General features: G+C 45.4%; 1 protein-coding gene across 1 annotated transcript in view; it reads right to left on the reverse strand.

The window, feature by feature from the left end:
• LOC122927500 (uncharacterized protein KIAA1958-like) overlaps positions 1-15,154 on the reverse strand; it is a 157,168-nt gene that overhangs the window by 104,442 nt on the left and 37,572 nt on the right. The window contains exon 2 of the mRNA XM_044279393.1: positions 503-1,703. Coding sequence (XP_044135328.1) covers positions 503-1,679 — 1,177 coding nt within the window. The 5' untranslated portion in view covers positions 1,680-1,703. The remainder of the gene's footprint in view (positions 1-502; positions 1,704-15,154) is intronic.

The raw sequence follows: 15,154 nt of genomic DNA on the forward strand, positions 1-15,154 counted from the left end.
GTTTCTTATGCTCACCTCCACTATTCACGTATAAAAACGTTTGTGGAGGTATACTTTAAGATAGCTGTCAGACAGCTATTTCTCCTTACTCCATTATCAACATGCACACTTGGCATTTGCATATTTGCTGTGGGAACAAATAATTTGGTGACTTGATATCCTACATGACCAATCCTTTCTCCCGACATCCGAATTTTGAAGAGATATGGGAGACCCCCATAGACATTAGACGATTGAAGAGTTCGGAAAACACTTATCTAACTTATATGCTCTGGGATCTCTGCATCACAAGACAAAAGTAATAATTTGAAGTTTGGCTTAACTTGGTCATGAACTGCATTGTAATTTATTTGCCCAGAGTTTTATTTACTATAGACTTAAGATCTCTACGAGTATGTTTAAAAAAAAAATTATACCACTCCTGTCAAGCATCGTAGTATTCATATTGCAGGAGTTACACCCTGCCCACATGCCTTCACATCATATGCATACACTTACATACCTGGAATAGATTGTGCAGTTCCCTCACAGTTGATGTTGGGGATGGTAGTTGGCTGCTGTTGACTGGAGCTAACTTCAGGCTCAGTGCTAACTGATGGTGAGAGCGCCATGTCAGAGGGCAATGCAGGTTTCAGTATAGGTGGAATAATTTCTTCGGAAACCTCTTTCTTTTCCTGTCCTGGCAACTGAAGTGCAGATAAAGGGATGCTGATAGGTTGACCAGGGTTTCCTGTGGAGGTGCTGACAGGCATCTGAATTCCAATTTGTTGACTCACAAGTGGAGTATTAGATGGTACCTTGCTTTGTGATGGCAAGAGTGGCCTCACTGGTTTCTGGAGTTGGGGTCTTTGTAGGACCAATGGGGAAGGTGTAATAGTTTGCATGTCTAAGTCACTGCTTAAAGATGGAGGCAAAACGCTAGGTGGTTTAGTTGGTCCCATAAAAGGATTTGTGGAAGGGGTCTGATTCTTCGGCTTGGTCATTTGAGTTAAAGATAACGAAGGACCATCAATACCACCAGTGAGTTCTGCATTAGCAACAATGTAATAGTCTTCAGGATTCTCCTGTTTGATCTTCTTCACAATGACATCGTTACTATCCTCATCAACAATCTGTGACTGAGACCCAGAAACAGAAGAGTTAAGACCACCACTGGGCCTCTTGCGAGAAACATTAGGAGATTGCTGAGTTCTGTTCTCAAAATCACTGTCTTCATCTGTTGCAGAAGATTCACATACCATATCAAACAATGTGGTTTCATCTTCATATTCTTCTACAGGCTCATCCAGCTCTGATGGCTCACTACAGTAGGAAAAATCGCACGAGTCTCTTGTTCTATTGCAGTCGAGCTTAGACTTTCCTGGCCTCCCAGGGTACCTTTCCAATGGACTAGTTTGAGTCTCTGATGGCACACCAATTATACTTGGACTGTCTGAGTTGAAGCTTCTATTGTCCTGAAAGCATACTCTCTCCTGAGGGCCTGCCCTACAAGTTGTAGTCAATGGCCAGTGGTATGCATGTCCGGCACTGCATCCCCACATAGCAGTAAGAGTGCCATGGGAGCCCTCAGAGAGTAAGTGCTTTAGATTTGGAATAAGGCTACAAATGGTACCATGACTATGGGCCCAACTTACTAACTTGGAGAGGTTTTCTGAGGAGGTATGAAGACAGTCTTCCATCGTGTATGATCAGGAGGCCTCTTCCTACAATTTAAAATAGAGAAGAATGAAACATATTTTCCTTCTAAACTCAAACATGGAATTCAGAAAAACCATTAAGGCTACTTTCACACTAGCGTTTACATTTTCCGGAATTGAGATCCGGCAGAGGATCTCAATACCGGAGAAAAACGCTTCAGTTTTGTCCCCATTCATTGTCAATGGGGACAAACCTGAATGCTCTAAAATGCATTCTGTTCTGTTTGGTTGCGTTCCCATATTATATTTCTAGTTTCAAACCATATTTATTCATATGCGGGAACAGCCCCTCACCGGTGAAGATGCCCTGCTGATGAGACTAAGCCATTCTTCAGAATCCAATTATGTATCCCTAATCAGGAGCTGCTATACAGCACAAATGCAGGTTTGATACTGCACCAATTGTCAGGTTCTCATTAGTTTTCAATCCGAGGTCTATTAAAAGGGGTTGTCTCACTTCAGCAAATGACTAATGTATTGTTATTATCCATATTGCTTCCTCTACTGGCTGGATTAATTTTCACGACCACCCCGCAATTCATCAGTGGTGGTCGTGCTTGCACACTATAGGAAAAAACACCAGCCTACGTGCACTCCCATAGTTCCACCCACCAGATAGGCCAATGCTTTTTTCTATAGTGTACAAGCACGGCTACCGCTGCTGGATAACAGGGTGTTTGTAACCATGGAAATGAGCAGTGTATAATGTGATAGAAAAAATTAATCCAGCCAGTAAAGGAGACAATATGGACAATAACAATACATTAGTAAGTGCCTTGTAGTAACTTTCTCTATATGATAAGTGTCACTTGCTGAAGTGAGACAACCCATTTAATTCTGCCCTGAGATGAAATGGAAATCGCTACGTACTGTTCTTAACAATTAATAGTACCCAGGAGAAGCAGACATCAATATACCAGTACAAATTAATATTCTGCTTTACCTAATGCTTGGCTGATCGTTAAGTATTACATCCCTATAGTTTACTGTGGATGCAATTCACAATGATTTACTCAGCAAACTGATATATTGCCTTTATTCTTTGTAGAACCTTTAAAAATCTATAAAAATAGGCAACACAAGCACACACCTATTCAGACCTAGTAGCTTTGACCATCTATTGACCAGAGAGGATGTCACACCAGGTTCCACTGACCTAATTTTTTTTCTTAGGCCTCTTTCACACAAACGTATTTGTTCCGTGGGCATATTGCAGGCCACATACAGTGGTTCCGCAATACACGGGTCACCAGCCGTATGCATTCTGCATCACGGATGCGGTCCCATTCACTTGAATAGGTCCGCAAATCTGTAGATGCAGTGCTGAAGCACAGAACAGAACCCCACGGAAGCACTACGGAGTGCTTCCATGGTGTTCCGTTCCATACTTCCGCTGCTCAAAAATATAGAACTTGTTCTATCTTTGTGTGGAACGGACGGATAGCAGACCCCGTTCAAGTGAATAGGTCTGCGATCCGCATGCGGCTGCCCCACGCTTTCACATCTGCGTTTTTTATTCAGGTTTTGAGATCCGGCAGAGGATCCGTTTCATTTAATACAACACTATCTATCCGTTCAATTTGTATTAAATCAAAACTACTCGTTTTTTATGGGTAATGAAAAAAACAGACCCGGCACTATTGACTTAAATAGATTTTCATGCCAGATCCGGTTTGTTCCGTTTCGCAGACCGGACACAAAACGCAACAAAATAGAACTGATGCATACTGATCCGTTTTGTCCCCACTGACAATGAATGGGGACAAATATGAACCGGTTTAGCCCTGGTTTTAAGATCCTCTGCCGAATCTCAAAACCGGAAAAAGCCAAGACACTGATGTGAAAGTAGCCCAACAAAATTGTCTCAAAATGCTACTACTGTCATGTTCCTGTAATGTGAATTATACTGCTGTCGCAATGGGCAAATGCACTACCTTGAGAAGTAAGGCTACTTTCACACTCGCGTTTTGGCTTTCCATTTCTGAGATCTGTCATGGGCTCTCACAAGCGGTCCAAAACGGATCAGTTTTGCCCTAATGCATTCTGAATAGAAAAGGATCCGCTCAGAATGCATCAGTTTGCCTCCGATCAGTCTCCATTCCGCTCTGGAGGCGGACACCAAAACGCTGCTTGCAGCGAAACTGAGCCAAATGGATCCGTTCTGGCACACAATGTAAGTCAATGGGGACAGATCAGTTTTCAATGGCACAATAGAAAACACATCCGTCCTCCGTTGACTTTTAATGGTGTTCAAGATGAATACGTCTTGGCTATGTTACAGATAATACAAACAGATCCGTTCTGAACAGATGTATTATCTGAACGGATCCGTCTGTGCAGATCCATGACGGCTTCGCACCAAACACGATTGTGAAAGTAGCCTAAAATGTATTGGTGCACACTAGGCATTTTTACAATATGTGTGGCAGAAGAAAAATAAATAATGACATTCCTAAGGCTACTTTCACACTTGCGTTCAGAGCGGATCCGTCTGAGACGGATCCGCTCATATAATGCAGACGGTGGCTCCATTCAGAACGGATCCGTCTGCATTATATTGTTAAAAAAAATTTGAAGTGTGAAAGTAGCCTGAACGGATCCGTCCAGACTTTACATTGAAAGTCAATGGGGGACGGATCCGTTTGAAGATTGAGCCATATTGTGTCATCTTCAAACGGATCCGTCCCCATTGACTTACATTGTAAGTCTGGACGGATCCGCTTGCCTCCGCACGGCCAGGCGGACACCCGAACGCTGCAAGCAGCGTTCAGGTGTCCGCCTGCTGAGCGGAGCGGAGGCTGAACGCTGCCAGACTGATGCATTCTGAGCGGATCCGCATCCACTCAGAATGCATTAGGGCTGGACGGATGCGTTCGGGGCCGCTTGTGAGCCCCTTCAAACGGAGCTCACAAGCGGACACCCGAACGCTAGTGTGAAAGTAGCCTAACCTACAGCTCACCTAAAGCTGAAATACCACTACATGTCTATTTTCTGATGATCTAACAGTACATCTGTGTGCCTTCTGTTAATACCGTCCTATATCTTTCCAGCATTCCTCTGTATTTAGCAATGTTTCATGTACAAAGTCAGCCTTTCAGTATTTATCTGCAAAACATGGTGATCTAATAAGAAAATGTGCTCAACTTGTCCTTCAAATTGTGCCTGCTCTCCAAGCAATGTTTACTCAGCCCAGGATATCAAGGGTAATCAGACAGGGCTGACATCTCCATGTTTCTCCTATGTGGATTATGCCCCGCTCCCGCTCTCTGCTGACCTTTGCAAGTAGGCCAAATAAACAGTATCAGCAGTGTTTAGATCTCAGGCTGCTCTGCCTAGCAACTAATATACTGTGCGACTACTGGTGTAAATAATGTGGCAGGAAAGCAGGCACTGGCTGCAGCACAAGGATGCTTTTAGACAAGCAGATTTCTACGTGGTACCAATATAGCACATTGATCAGCTATCATTTAACCCCTTAAGGCTAAAGGACATAGCTGTATGTCATTTGCGTGTAAGGGTTTTATGAAGTGGGCTCACAAGACAACCCTGCTCCATACATGGCAGCGTGTAATACAGCTGGGATCAGAGAGGACTACAATCCTGGTAATTTAATGTCTCAGATGCCAGGCTCCCAGGTCTGTCATAGAAAACTGCCTGTTAACCCCTGGCTGCAACAGAGCTTAAAGGGGTTTTCCGAGATGTTCATACTGATTAACTATGCTGAGATAATCAGTATCTGATCGGTGGGGGTCCGACACCAGAGTTTGAGAAGGGGCACATCATTGGAATGAGAGAAGCAGTCAGTAATATTGCAATCACTTCTATATATCATCATTACATGTATCATCATTCACACAAAGTTTCATTTGATTCAACAACTCCTTCTTAGTGCGTTATTTTTTTCTCAATGAGTGTATTTTACGTTGTAAGCAGCACATCCCCTGTTTAGACAAAGATATGCAGCCGAGAAACCATAGTTTTTTATGGTGTCAGTAAAGATCTAATCAGCTGGGGCTCAGCAGTCTGGCAGACTACCTTTGACCCTTCCAGGGGGTTGTCTCATCTCAGACAATGGGGTATATCGCTAGGATATGCCCCCATTGTCTTATAGGTGGGGGTATATCGGGAATGGAGCCCCGCAAAGTGGTGGCTGGAGGACTCCGGTCCAGCCACCACCAAGCCCTTTCCCCATAGAAGTGAATGTGAGCACACAGGGCATGACCAGCCACTGCTACCATTTACTTCCATGGGTCCGAAAGGAATATATTAGGCGGCCCCATAGAAAATGAATAGAGGGTGGCTGCACATGCATCCCCCGCCACTTTCGGGGCTCTGTTCTCAATATATAGGTGCGAGTCCCAGCGGTGGGACCTGCACCTATAAGACAATGGGGACATATCCTAGCGATATGCCCCCATTGTCTCAGATGAGACAACCCCTTTTAGGCCAGGCTAATTTTCAGCCTGGCATTTTTTTTTCTTTATCAAAGTTTGTATTGGAAAAATATATATATTCATGGGGTGAAACTGAAAAACAAAATGCAATTCTGAAAGGTTTTGTCTAATTTGTTTTCATGGTGTTTACTATGTGCTAAAAATTACACAGTGACTAGAATTACAGAGCTATCAATTATATACAGTTTCTTTTTTTTTACCATTTTTAACAAATCTTTAAAAAAATCTATGAATCACCAGGTTCTGACAGCATATATACATATATATATATATATATATATATATATATATATATATATAATTTCTGCAGAGCAAGCTGTATTTTTTGCTTTTCTTTACAACAATCACTGCACACAAGACATTTTTTTTTTTGTAAATTCTTTATTTAGAATTTTTCCATTTTTCAATTCAATACTAGACTTGAATCAGATATTGAACAGGATACATTAAGTAAAGCGAACAACCTCGCCATGGCAATTTGTTAAGTCAAATAAGCTCAATATCCAATGAAATAACACATAGGCATATGTAGGATAGCATGAAACAACTGGAGAGACGCCAGCCGTATAAAGAAAAGGAGAGAAAGAGAGGGAAGGGGCATATTAAGGAAGAAGGGAAGAGGGAAGGGAGGAAGGGAAAGGAGGAAAGGGAATAATCAACAACAAACCTCTCTCTTACGACCGGGATAAAAGAGACCTACATTCAGCGGAGTCATAGAATTCCAACCAATGATTCCAAGTTTTAGTAAACACCTTCTCAGTATGTCTTATCACAAGAAATATTTTTATATTTTAATAGCGATCAAATTTTTTTAGACACATCAATACGAATTAACTAAAAAAAATAGTTAGATCGTATTGATGTGTCTAAAAAATCCAAGTCCAGACCTAAATCCCATTGAGAATCTGTGGCAAGACTTGAATATTGCTGCTCACAGACGCTCTCCATCCAGTCTGACTCAGCCTGAGGTATTGTGCACAGAAGAATGGGAAAAAATGTCAACCTCTAAAAGTGTAAAGCTGGTAGAGACATTCCCCAAAAGTCTTGTAGCTGTATAAAAAATTAATGTCATCCCCTAAAAAAATATTGTTCACTTTTACATGTAAAACTGGGAAAGGGAATGACTTGAATTTTGTATACAGCTAGAGGTCTTTTGGGGTATGTCTCTACCAGCTTTGCACTTCTAGAGGCGGAAATGTTTGCCCGTTCTTCTGTGCACAATACCTCAGGACTGGATGGAGAGCGTCTGTGAGCAGCAATATTCAAGTCTTGCCACAGATTCTCAATGGGATTTAGGTCTGGACTTTAACTGGGCCATTCTAACACAGGAATATGCTTTGATCTAAACCATTACACTGTAGCTCTGGCTGTATGGTTAGGGTTGTTGTCCTGCTGGAAGGGGAACTTCTGCCCCAGTTTCAAGTCGTTTTCAGCCTCAAACAGGTTTTCCTCCAGCATTGCCCTGTATTCAGCTACATCCATCTTCCCATTTAGGCTACATGCACACGACCGTTATGCCATCCGTTTTTTATTAAAATGCCTAAAACGGACAAGAATAGGACATGTTCTATTTATTTTTGCGGGGCTACGGAACGGACATACTGACAGCACGCAGTGTGCTGTCCGCATTTTTTTGCGGACCCACTTAAAAGAAAGGGTCCACATCCTATCCACCAAAAAAACGGAACGGACACGCAAACAAAATACGTTCGTGTGCATGTAGTCTAACACTGACCGGCTTCACTGTCCCTGCTGAAGAAAGCATCCCCTAAGCTTGATTCTGCCACCACCATGTTTCACAGTTGGGATGGTGTGTTTGGGAGATGTGCAGTGTTAGTTTTCTACCCCACATAGCATTTGGCATTTAGGCAACAAAGTTCAACCTTGGTCTCATGTGACCATAGCACCTTCTTCCACATGTTTGCTGTGTCCCCTACATGACTTGTGGCAAACTGCAAACGGGACTTCTTAAGGCTTGCTTTCAAAAATGGCTTTCTTCTGGCCACTTTTCCTTAAAGGCCAGATTTGTTAAAGGAAATCTGTCACATGGATTATCACTAATAAAGTAAAACTATTCCCATGTAGAACAGAACACCTCCTTCCCTGATGTACCTTCCATTTGGCGTTTCTTGTTTTCTATCTTGTGAAAATCATCTTTGAATGATATGCAAATTAGGCAGTAAGGTGCCCAGAGGGGCATTATTTTCTTTCCATCCAGTGCCCAGGCCCGTCCTCCATCAGAGCCTAAGCACGCCTCTCCTGGGTTGAGACTCCACATCCTCATCAGCGCCGTTGCCGCCCTCCCCCCCGCTACATCACTGATGGGAGGTAAAGCCACCCACACTTGCCTTCAGGTTTGCAGAGAAATCTGTCATCCTCAATCATGTCAGCCTCAAATGTGTCACTGGGCATGTGCCTGTTTATCTGGGAACCTGAAGGCAAGTGTGGGCAGCATTACCTTGCGTCAGTGACCTAGCGGGTAGAGGGGCAGCAACTGCTCAGGTGGGGATGTGGAGTCTCAACCAAGGAGAGGCGTGCTTGGGCTCTGCTGGAGGACGGGCCTGGGCACTGGATGGGGCGTTCCTGGGCACCATTGAAAGAAAATAACGCCCCTCTGGGCACCTTAGTGCTTAATTTGCATATCATACAAAGATGATTTTCACAAGAAACGCCAAATGGAAGGTACATCAGGGAAGGAGGTGTTATGTTCTACATGGGAATAGTTTTACTTTATTAGTGATAATCCATGTGACAGATTTCCTTTTCGTACACTACTAATAGTTGTCCTGTGGACAGATTCTCCCACCTGAGCTGTGGGCGACCATGGGCCTTTTGGCTCTTTCTCTAATTAGTGCTCTCCTTGCCTGGGCTGTCAGTTTAGGTGGACGGCCATGTCTTGGTAGGTTTGCAGTTGTGCATACACCTTCCATTTTATAAGTCACATTTTTACTTATTTATTAAAATGTTTGAAAACCATGTATCATTTTCTTTTCACTATACACATACTTGCTGCTTTGTGTTGGTCTATCACATAAAATCCTAATAGAATACATTTAAGTTTGTGGGTGTAATGTGAAAAAATTTAGAAAAGTTAGAGCGGTATGAATACTCGTGCTCTTACACGATATGGTCCAGCAGCGGGATCCAAAAGTGCATGACGGCTAATCACCGGGCCACACCTGTGCATGCCAGACCATGCCTGATTGTTATAAATAGAATGTTTGTAGGCCCAAACCTACAAAGAACTGATTAAGAGCAGTGATGGTCCTAAATCTACAGAGACAACCACCAGAGACCCCCTAACCCCTACAGAGAAAACCACCAGAGACCCCCCTTCAGCCCCATGCCCTAATTCCTCACACCCCTCCCTAGAGATCCTCAGAGACTGCTTATCTCAGCTAGAAAGAGACTTTATACACTTTAAAAAGAAGCTTCAAAGAAATTCTGGTGACAAAAATGCAAAGGACCAAGTAGCTGAAGAGATAACCAGACTGAAGTGTGAACAGGCCTCAGCCCTGCAGGAAATAAGAGGTAAATTACAAGAACTGCAGCAAGAAAACACAGAGCTGAGACGAGAGATAGAAATACTGAAATCCCAGACTTATCCCCTAATCAAGGAGAGGAACCCAGGGAAAGAAGGGGGTGAGAACCAAATGAAAGCCAGCAGCCATGACACCAATACATCAATGAACTGCCAAATGGAATTAACAGAAGATGAGAGCAAAGCAAAGAACAGCAGAGTAATACAAGAGGGGCCAGAGCTGACAACCCCCAAAACACAACCACAACAGACCCCAACAACAGAGCATACCATTACCAGAATCCTAACACAGCAGCTTCCTACAAGAAGCCCGAGCAGCAGGCCGGACACGGACATGAGCAGTAAGCCACAGTGCCCTGATACTGTTCTGATTATAGACTCCAATGGTAAATACTTGAACACAAAGCGACTTTTCCCAGGAAAAAGAGTCCGTAAAATTCGCTGCTATACTATCGAACAAGCAGCAGCCATCATCAATAATCAATATTTCATCAAACCCAACCACATTATCATACACACGGGCACCAATAACCTCCAGGACCAGCACCAGCAGATAGCAGGACAACTGAGCCAGCTAGCAGGGACCGCACAGCAGAAGTTCCCCAGCTGTAAAATCATCTTGTCATCTCTGCTCCCAAGAAAGGACATCCCTGAACACATCATCCAGAGCATCAACACAGAGCTGGCAGCTAAAATCAGCGCCATGCCAGACATCACCCTGGCACAACACCCCTCCATAAACCACCATCACCTATATGACAATAAACACCTCAATAACCAAGGAGTCAGCCTTCTAGCCAAAGAATTCAAAGACAAAGTGCTCAACAGAGACCCCCGGCCCAGACCCCACGCAAGACAAAAGCCTATGGAAAAGTCACCAACAACAAATAGACCTGAAACCTCATACCCTCCTCAACAAACTGGAAATGGTGACCTTTACCCAAAATATGGCCATCAGAGGCACAAACCATGGAGGAATCCACCTGCCTCACATAAAGTAATGCAGAGCAAAGACATTGAGGAGATGAAGACCCTGCTCAGCACTCTGTACAGAACACTGACTGGACCAAACTGCTAGAATATGGCCACCAGTCTATAATCCAGCTTGTCCTACACAGCTTGTCTGTTATTGTCAGCAGCTGGAACATTCAGGGCCTGAACGCTTCAGCCTTCGGATGTAAGACACACGATCCAGACTTTACCCAAAGACTAAAAAACATTGACATACAGATCCTCCTAGAAACGTGGACTAAAACTAGGGCTGCAGCTAACGATTATTTGAATAATCGATTAGTTGCCGATTAATTTCTTCGATTAATCGGGAAAAACGACAAAATTACAAAACAGAGGTTTATATGATCTTACTTGAAAAATTATGTTCAAAGGCCATATTAAAACAAATTGTGGACGACACTATTATGGGGGATCTGTGGGCGACACTATTATGGGGGATCTGTGGGCGACACTATTATGGGGGATCTGTGGGCGACACTATTATGGGGGATCTGTGGGCGACACTATTATGGGGGATCTGTGGGCGGCGCAGTTATGGAGAGGGGGATCTGTGGGCGGCGCAGTTATGGAGAGGGGGATCTGTGGGCGGCGCAGTTATGGAGAGGGGGATCTGTGGGCGGCGCAGTTATGGAGAGGGGGATCTGTGGGCGGCGCAGTTATGGAGAGGGGGATCTGTGGGCGGCGCAGTTATGGAGAGGGGGATCTGTGGGTGGCGCTGTTATGGAGAGGGGGATCTGTGGATGGCGCTGTTATGGAGAGGGGAACGGTGGGTGGCGCAGTTATGGAGAGGGGGATCTGTGGGTGGCGCAGTTATGGAGAGGGGGATCTGTGGGTGGCGCAGTTATGGAGAGGGGGATCTGTGGGTGGCGCAGTTATGGAGAGGGGGATCTGTGGGTGGCGCTGTTATGGAGAGGGGGATCTGTGGGTGGCGCTGTTATGGAGAGGGGGATATGTGCACTGTTATGGGCATAACAGTGCACAGATCCCTTTCCCCATAACAGTGCACAGATCCCCCTCCCCATAGCAGTGCTATACACAGACCCCCCTCCCCATAGCAGTGCCATAGACAGATCCTCCCCCCTCCCCATAGCAGTGATATACACAGACCCCCCTCCCCATAGCAGTGCCATAGACAGATCCTCCCCCCTCCCCATAGCAGTGATATACACAGACCCCCCTCCCCACAGCAGTGCCATAGACAGATCCTCCCCCCTCCCCATAACAGCCCCGGCCCCGATGCTTATAAGTCGGACTAATCACTGCATCTTTATTTTACCTTTTTACAATGACGCTCCTGTAACAGCCAGGCAGAGCGGACGGCGGCGCAACGTCACTCACTCACGTGACGCACCTGCTCCGCCCACCTCATGAATGAAGGAGGCGGAGCAGGCGTGTCACGTGAGTGAGTGACGTTGCGCCGCCGTCCGCTCTGCCTGGCTGTTACAGGAGCGTCATTGTAAAAAGGTAAAATAAAGATGCAGCGACCGCCCGCATAGCAACGAATCGGCGATTATTCGATAACTGGATTCGTCGACAACGAATCCAGTTATCGAATATAATCGATTACATCGATTAATCGTTGCAGCCCTAACTAAAACAGAGACTAAATCCATGGTGCCCACCGGATACAGGGAGATCTCTGTCCCTGCTCTAAAAAACAAAAATGTCAAGCTGGGCCGGAGCTCAGGAGGAATATTAGTCTGGTATAAAGAGGAGCTCCATGAGCAGATCAGACCAGTAAAGAGAGGAGACAGCCACATCTGGGTAAGGATAGCCCGCTCCATCCTCACCTCTCCGGCTGACGTCTACCTCTGTGCAGCATACATAGCTCCACCAGAGTCTCCATACTTCAATCCCGACAGCTTTGAGATCCTACAGAGGGAAGCTGCCCATTTCCAGGCCCTGGGCAATGTTCTGATCTTTGGAGACCTCAATGCAAGAACAGGGAGGGAGAGAGACTACCTGACAACTGACGGAAATGTCTATATATTCGGAGCAGACACTGACTGTGACAGCTCAGTACACACCGAGAGGAACAGCTATGACAGCACCGTAAACAAAAGTGGAAGAACATTGCTGAACTTATGTCGAAGCCTCAGACTTCATATTCTCAATGGCCGCACCAAGGGAGACTCTCTTGGTAGATATACCCTAAACTCCCATGTAGGCAACAGTGTGGTAGACTATGCCATCACAGATATGGACCCCAAAAATGTTAGTAGCTTCATAGTCACCCCACAGACACACCTGTCAGACCACAACCAACTGCTCCTATACATAAAATCCACAAGTAAACTACCAGCACAAACATCTCAGCAGACCGGCCTCTTCAGCCTACCTCCATCTTTTAAATGGTCCAAGATGTCAGCCCCAAAGTATATGGAGACCATAAACAGCACAGAGATCCAGGAGATGCTCCATAACTTCCATAGGAAAGTGTATGAGCTGAATCCAGAAGGAGTAAATCTCGCGGTAAGGGACTTTAATAATATACTTTGCAGCATGGCGGAAATGTCTGACCTCAAAAGATGCAACAGAAGGCCAAAAAAGCAACAACCCAACAGCTGGTTTGACCGGGAGTGTAAAGATATAAGGAAGGCGCTAAGAATGGCCTCAAATAGGAAACACCAAGATCCGAACAACCCCAGTCTGAGGGAAGCCTACAACAACATACAAAGGCAATACAAAAATACCCTCAGAAAGAAAAAGCAAGGCAACATCTCAACCAAGCTCCTCCAACTCCAAGACGCTCTCCAGGACAACTGCTTCTGGGAACTATGGAAGCAGATGGACAAAACCAGCAAGAACACCAACCTCCACATCCAAAACGGCAACATCTGGCTCCAGTACTTCAAGGACCTGTACAAAGCCATTTCGAGGGAGGATCAAAGCCCAGAACAAAAAGAAATCACGAAAAAGCTGAAGGATATGGAGGAAAAGATCAAAGATTTCCAAAACCCTCTAGACACACCGATCACGCCGCAGGAGATAACAGAGAGGATCTCAATGATAAAGAGTAAAAAAGCCAGCGGCCCAGATGGGATTCTTCCAGAAATGATCAAATACAGCCCGCCAGGTATCCAGGTCGCATTAGTAAAACTCTACAATGTTGTGCTGAGTGCCGGCTACTTCCCCCAGAGCTGGAACCAGGGCATCATCACCCCCATACACAAGGGCGGAGACAGGTATGACCCAGCCAACTATAGAGGGATATGTGTCAGCAGCAACCTGGGAAAACTCCTCAGCAGTATCCTGAATAAGAGGATCCTCAGCTTCCTCACCCAGCACAACATCCTCAGCAGAAGCCAAGCAGGCTTCATACCAAACCACCGCACCACGGACCACATCTACACCCTGCAGAGCCTCATCAAGAGCCATGTCCACAATACAAAGCAGGGAAAGATCTATGCCTGCTTTGTGGACTTTAAGAAGGCCTTTGACTCAGTGTGGCATCCGGGCCTATTCCTGAAACTTCTTGAAAGCGGAATAGGAGGAAAAACATATGATGTCATCAGAAGCTCCTACACTGAGAACAGATGCAGCGTGAAGGTAAATGGGAGGAGAACGGCTTATTTCCAGCAGAACCGAGGAGTCAGACAGGGCTGCAGCCTCAGTCCAACCCTGTTTAACATCTACATCAATGAGCTGGCGGCGGCTCTGGAGTCCTCCACAGCACCTGGTCTCACCCTCCATGACACTGAGGTGAAATTTCTCCTTTATGCAGATGATCTTCTGCTACTATCGCCAACTGAGAAAGGTCTCCAAGATAACCTGAAAATCCTGGAGAAGTTCAGCAACACATGGGCACTGCCCATCAATCCAAAGAAAACCAACATCATGGTGTTCCAGAAAAGAAATCGAAAAGCAGCCGGGCGTCCTCCCTTCCTGCTTAACAACTGTCCAATTTCAGAAACAGACAGCTACACCTACCTGGGCCTAGAAATCAGCCAATCAGGGAGTTTTAAGAAAGCCATGGAAATACTGAAAGACAAGGCGAGCAAAACCTTCTATGCCATCAGAAGGCGTCTGTATCACCTTAAAGCACCAGTGACCGTCTGGCTTAAAATCCTTGACACCATCATCGCCCCAATCCTCCTGTATGGCAGCGAAGTCTGGGGCCCAGACACATACCCAGACCGGGCAAAGTGGGACTCTGGGCAAACAGAACTATTCCACCTAGAACTCTGCAAACACTTTCTCCAGGTCCACAGGGGCACCTCAAACAGCGCCTGTCGAGCAGAACTGGGCAGATTCCCACTCTACTTTGCTGTACAGAAGAGGGCGCTATCATTCAGATCCCATCTTCATAGCAGCAGTCCCAGCTCCTACCATCACAAAGCCTTGCTACACCAAGAAGCCCCAGAAAAACAAAGCACCCTGCAACAAGTCCCCCAAACCCAGCCTGCCCAAGCCACCAACCAATATAGCCTGACAAAGGGCGGAATCCA

This window comes from Bufo gargarizans, chromosome 1 (genome assembly GCF_014858855.1).
Source record: "Bufo gargarizans isolate SCDJY-AF-19 chromosome 1, ASM1485885v1, whole genome shotgun sequence".
NCBI classification, from domain to species: Eukaryota; Metazoa; Chordata; class Amphibia; order Anura; family Bufonidae; genus Bufo; species Bufo gargarizans.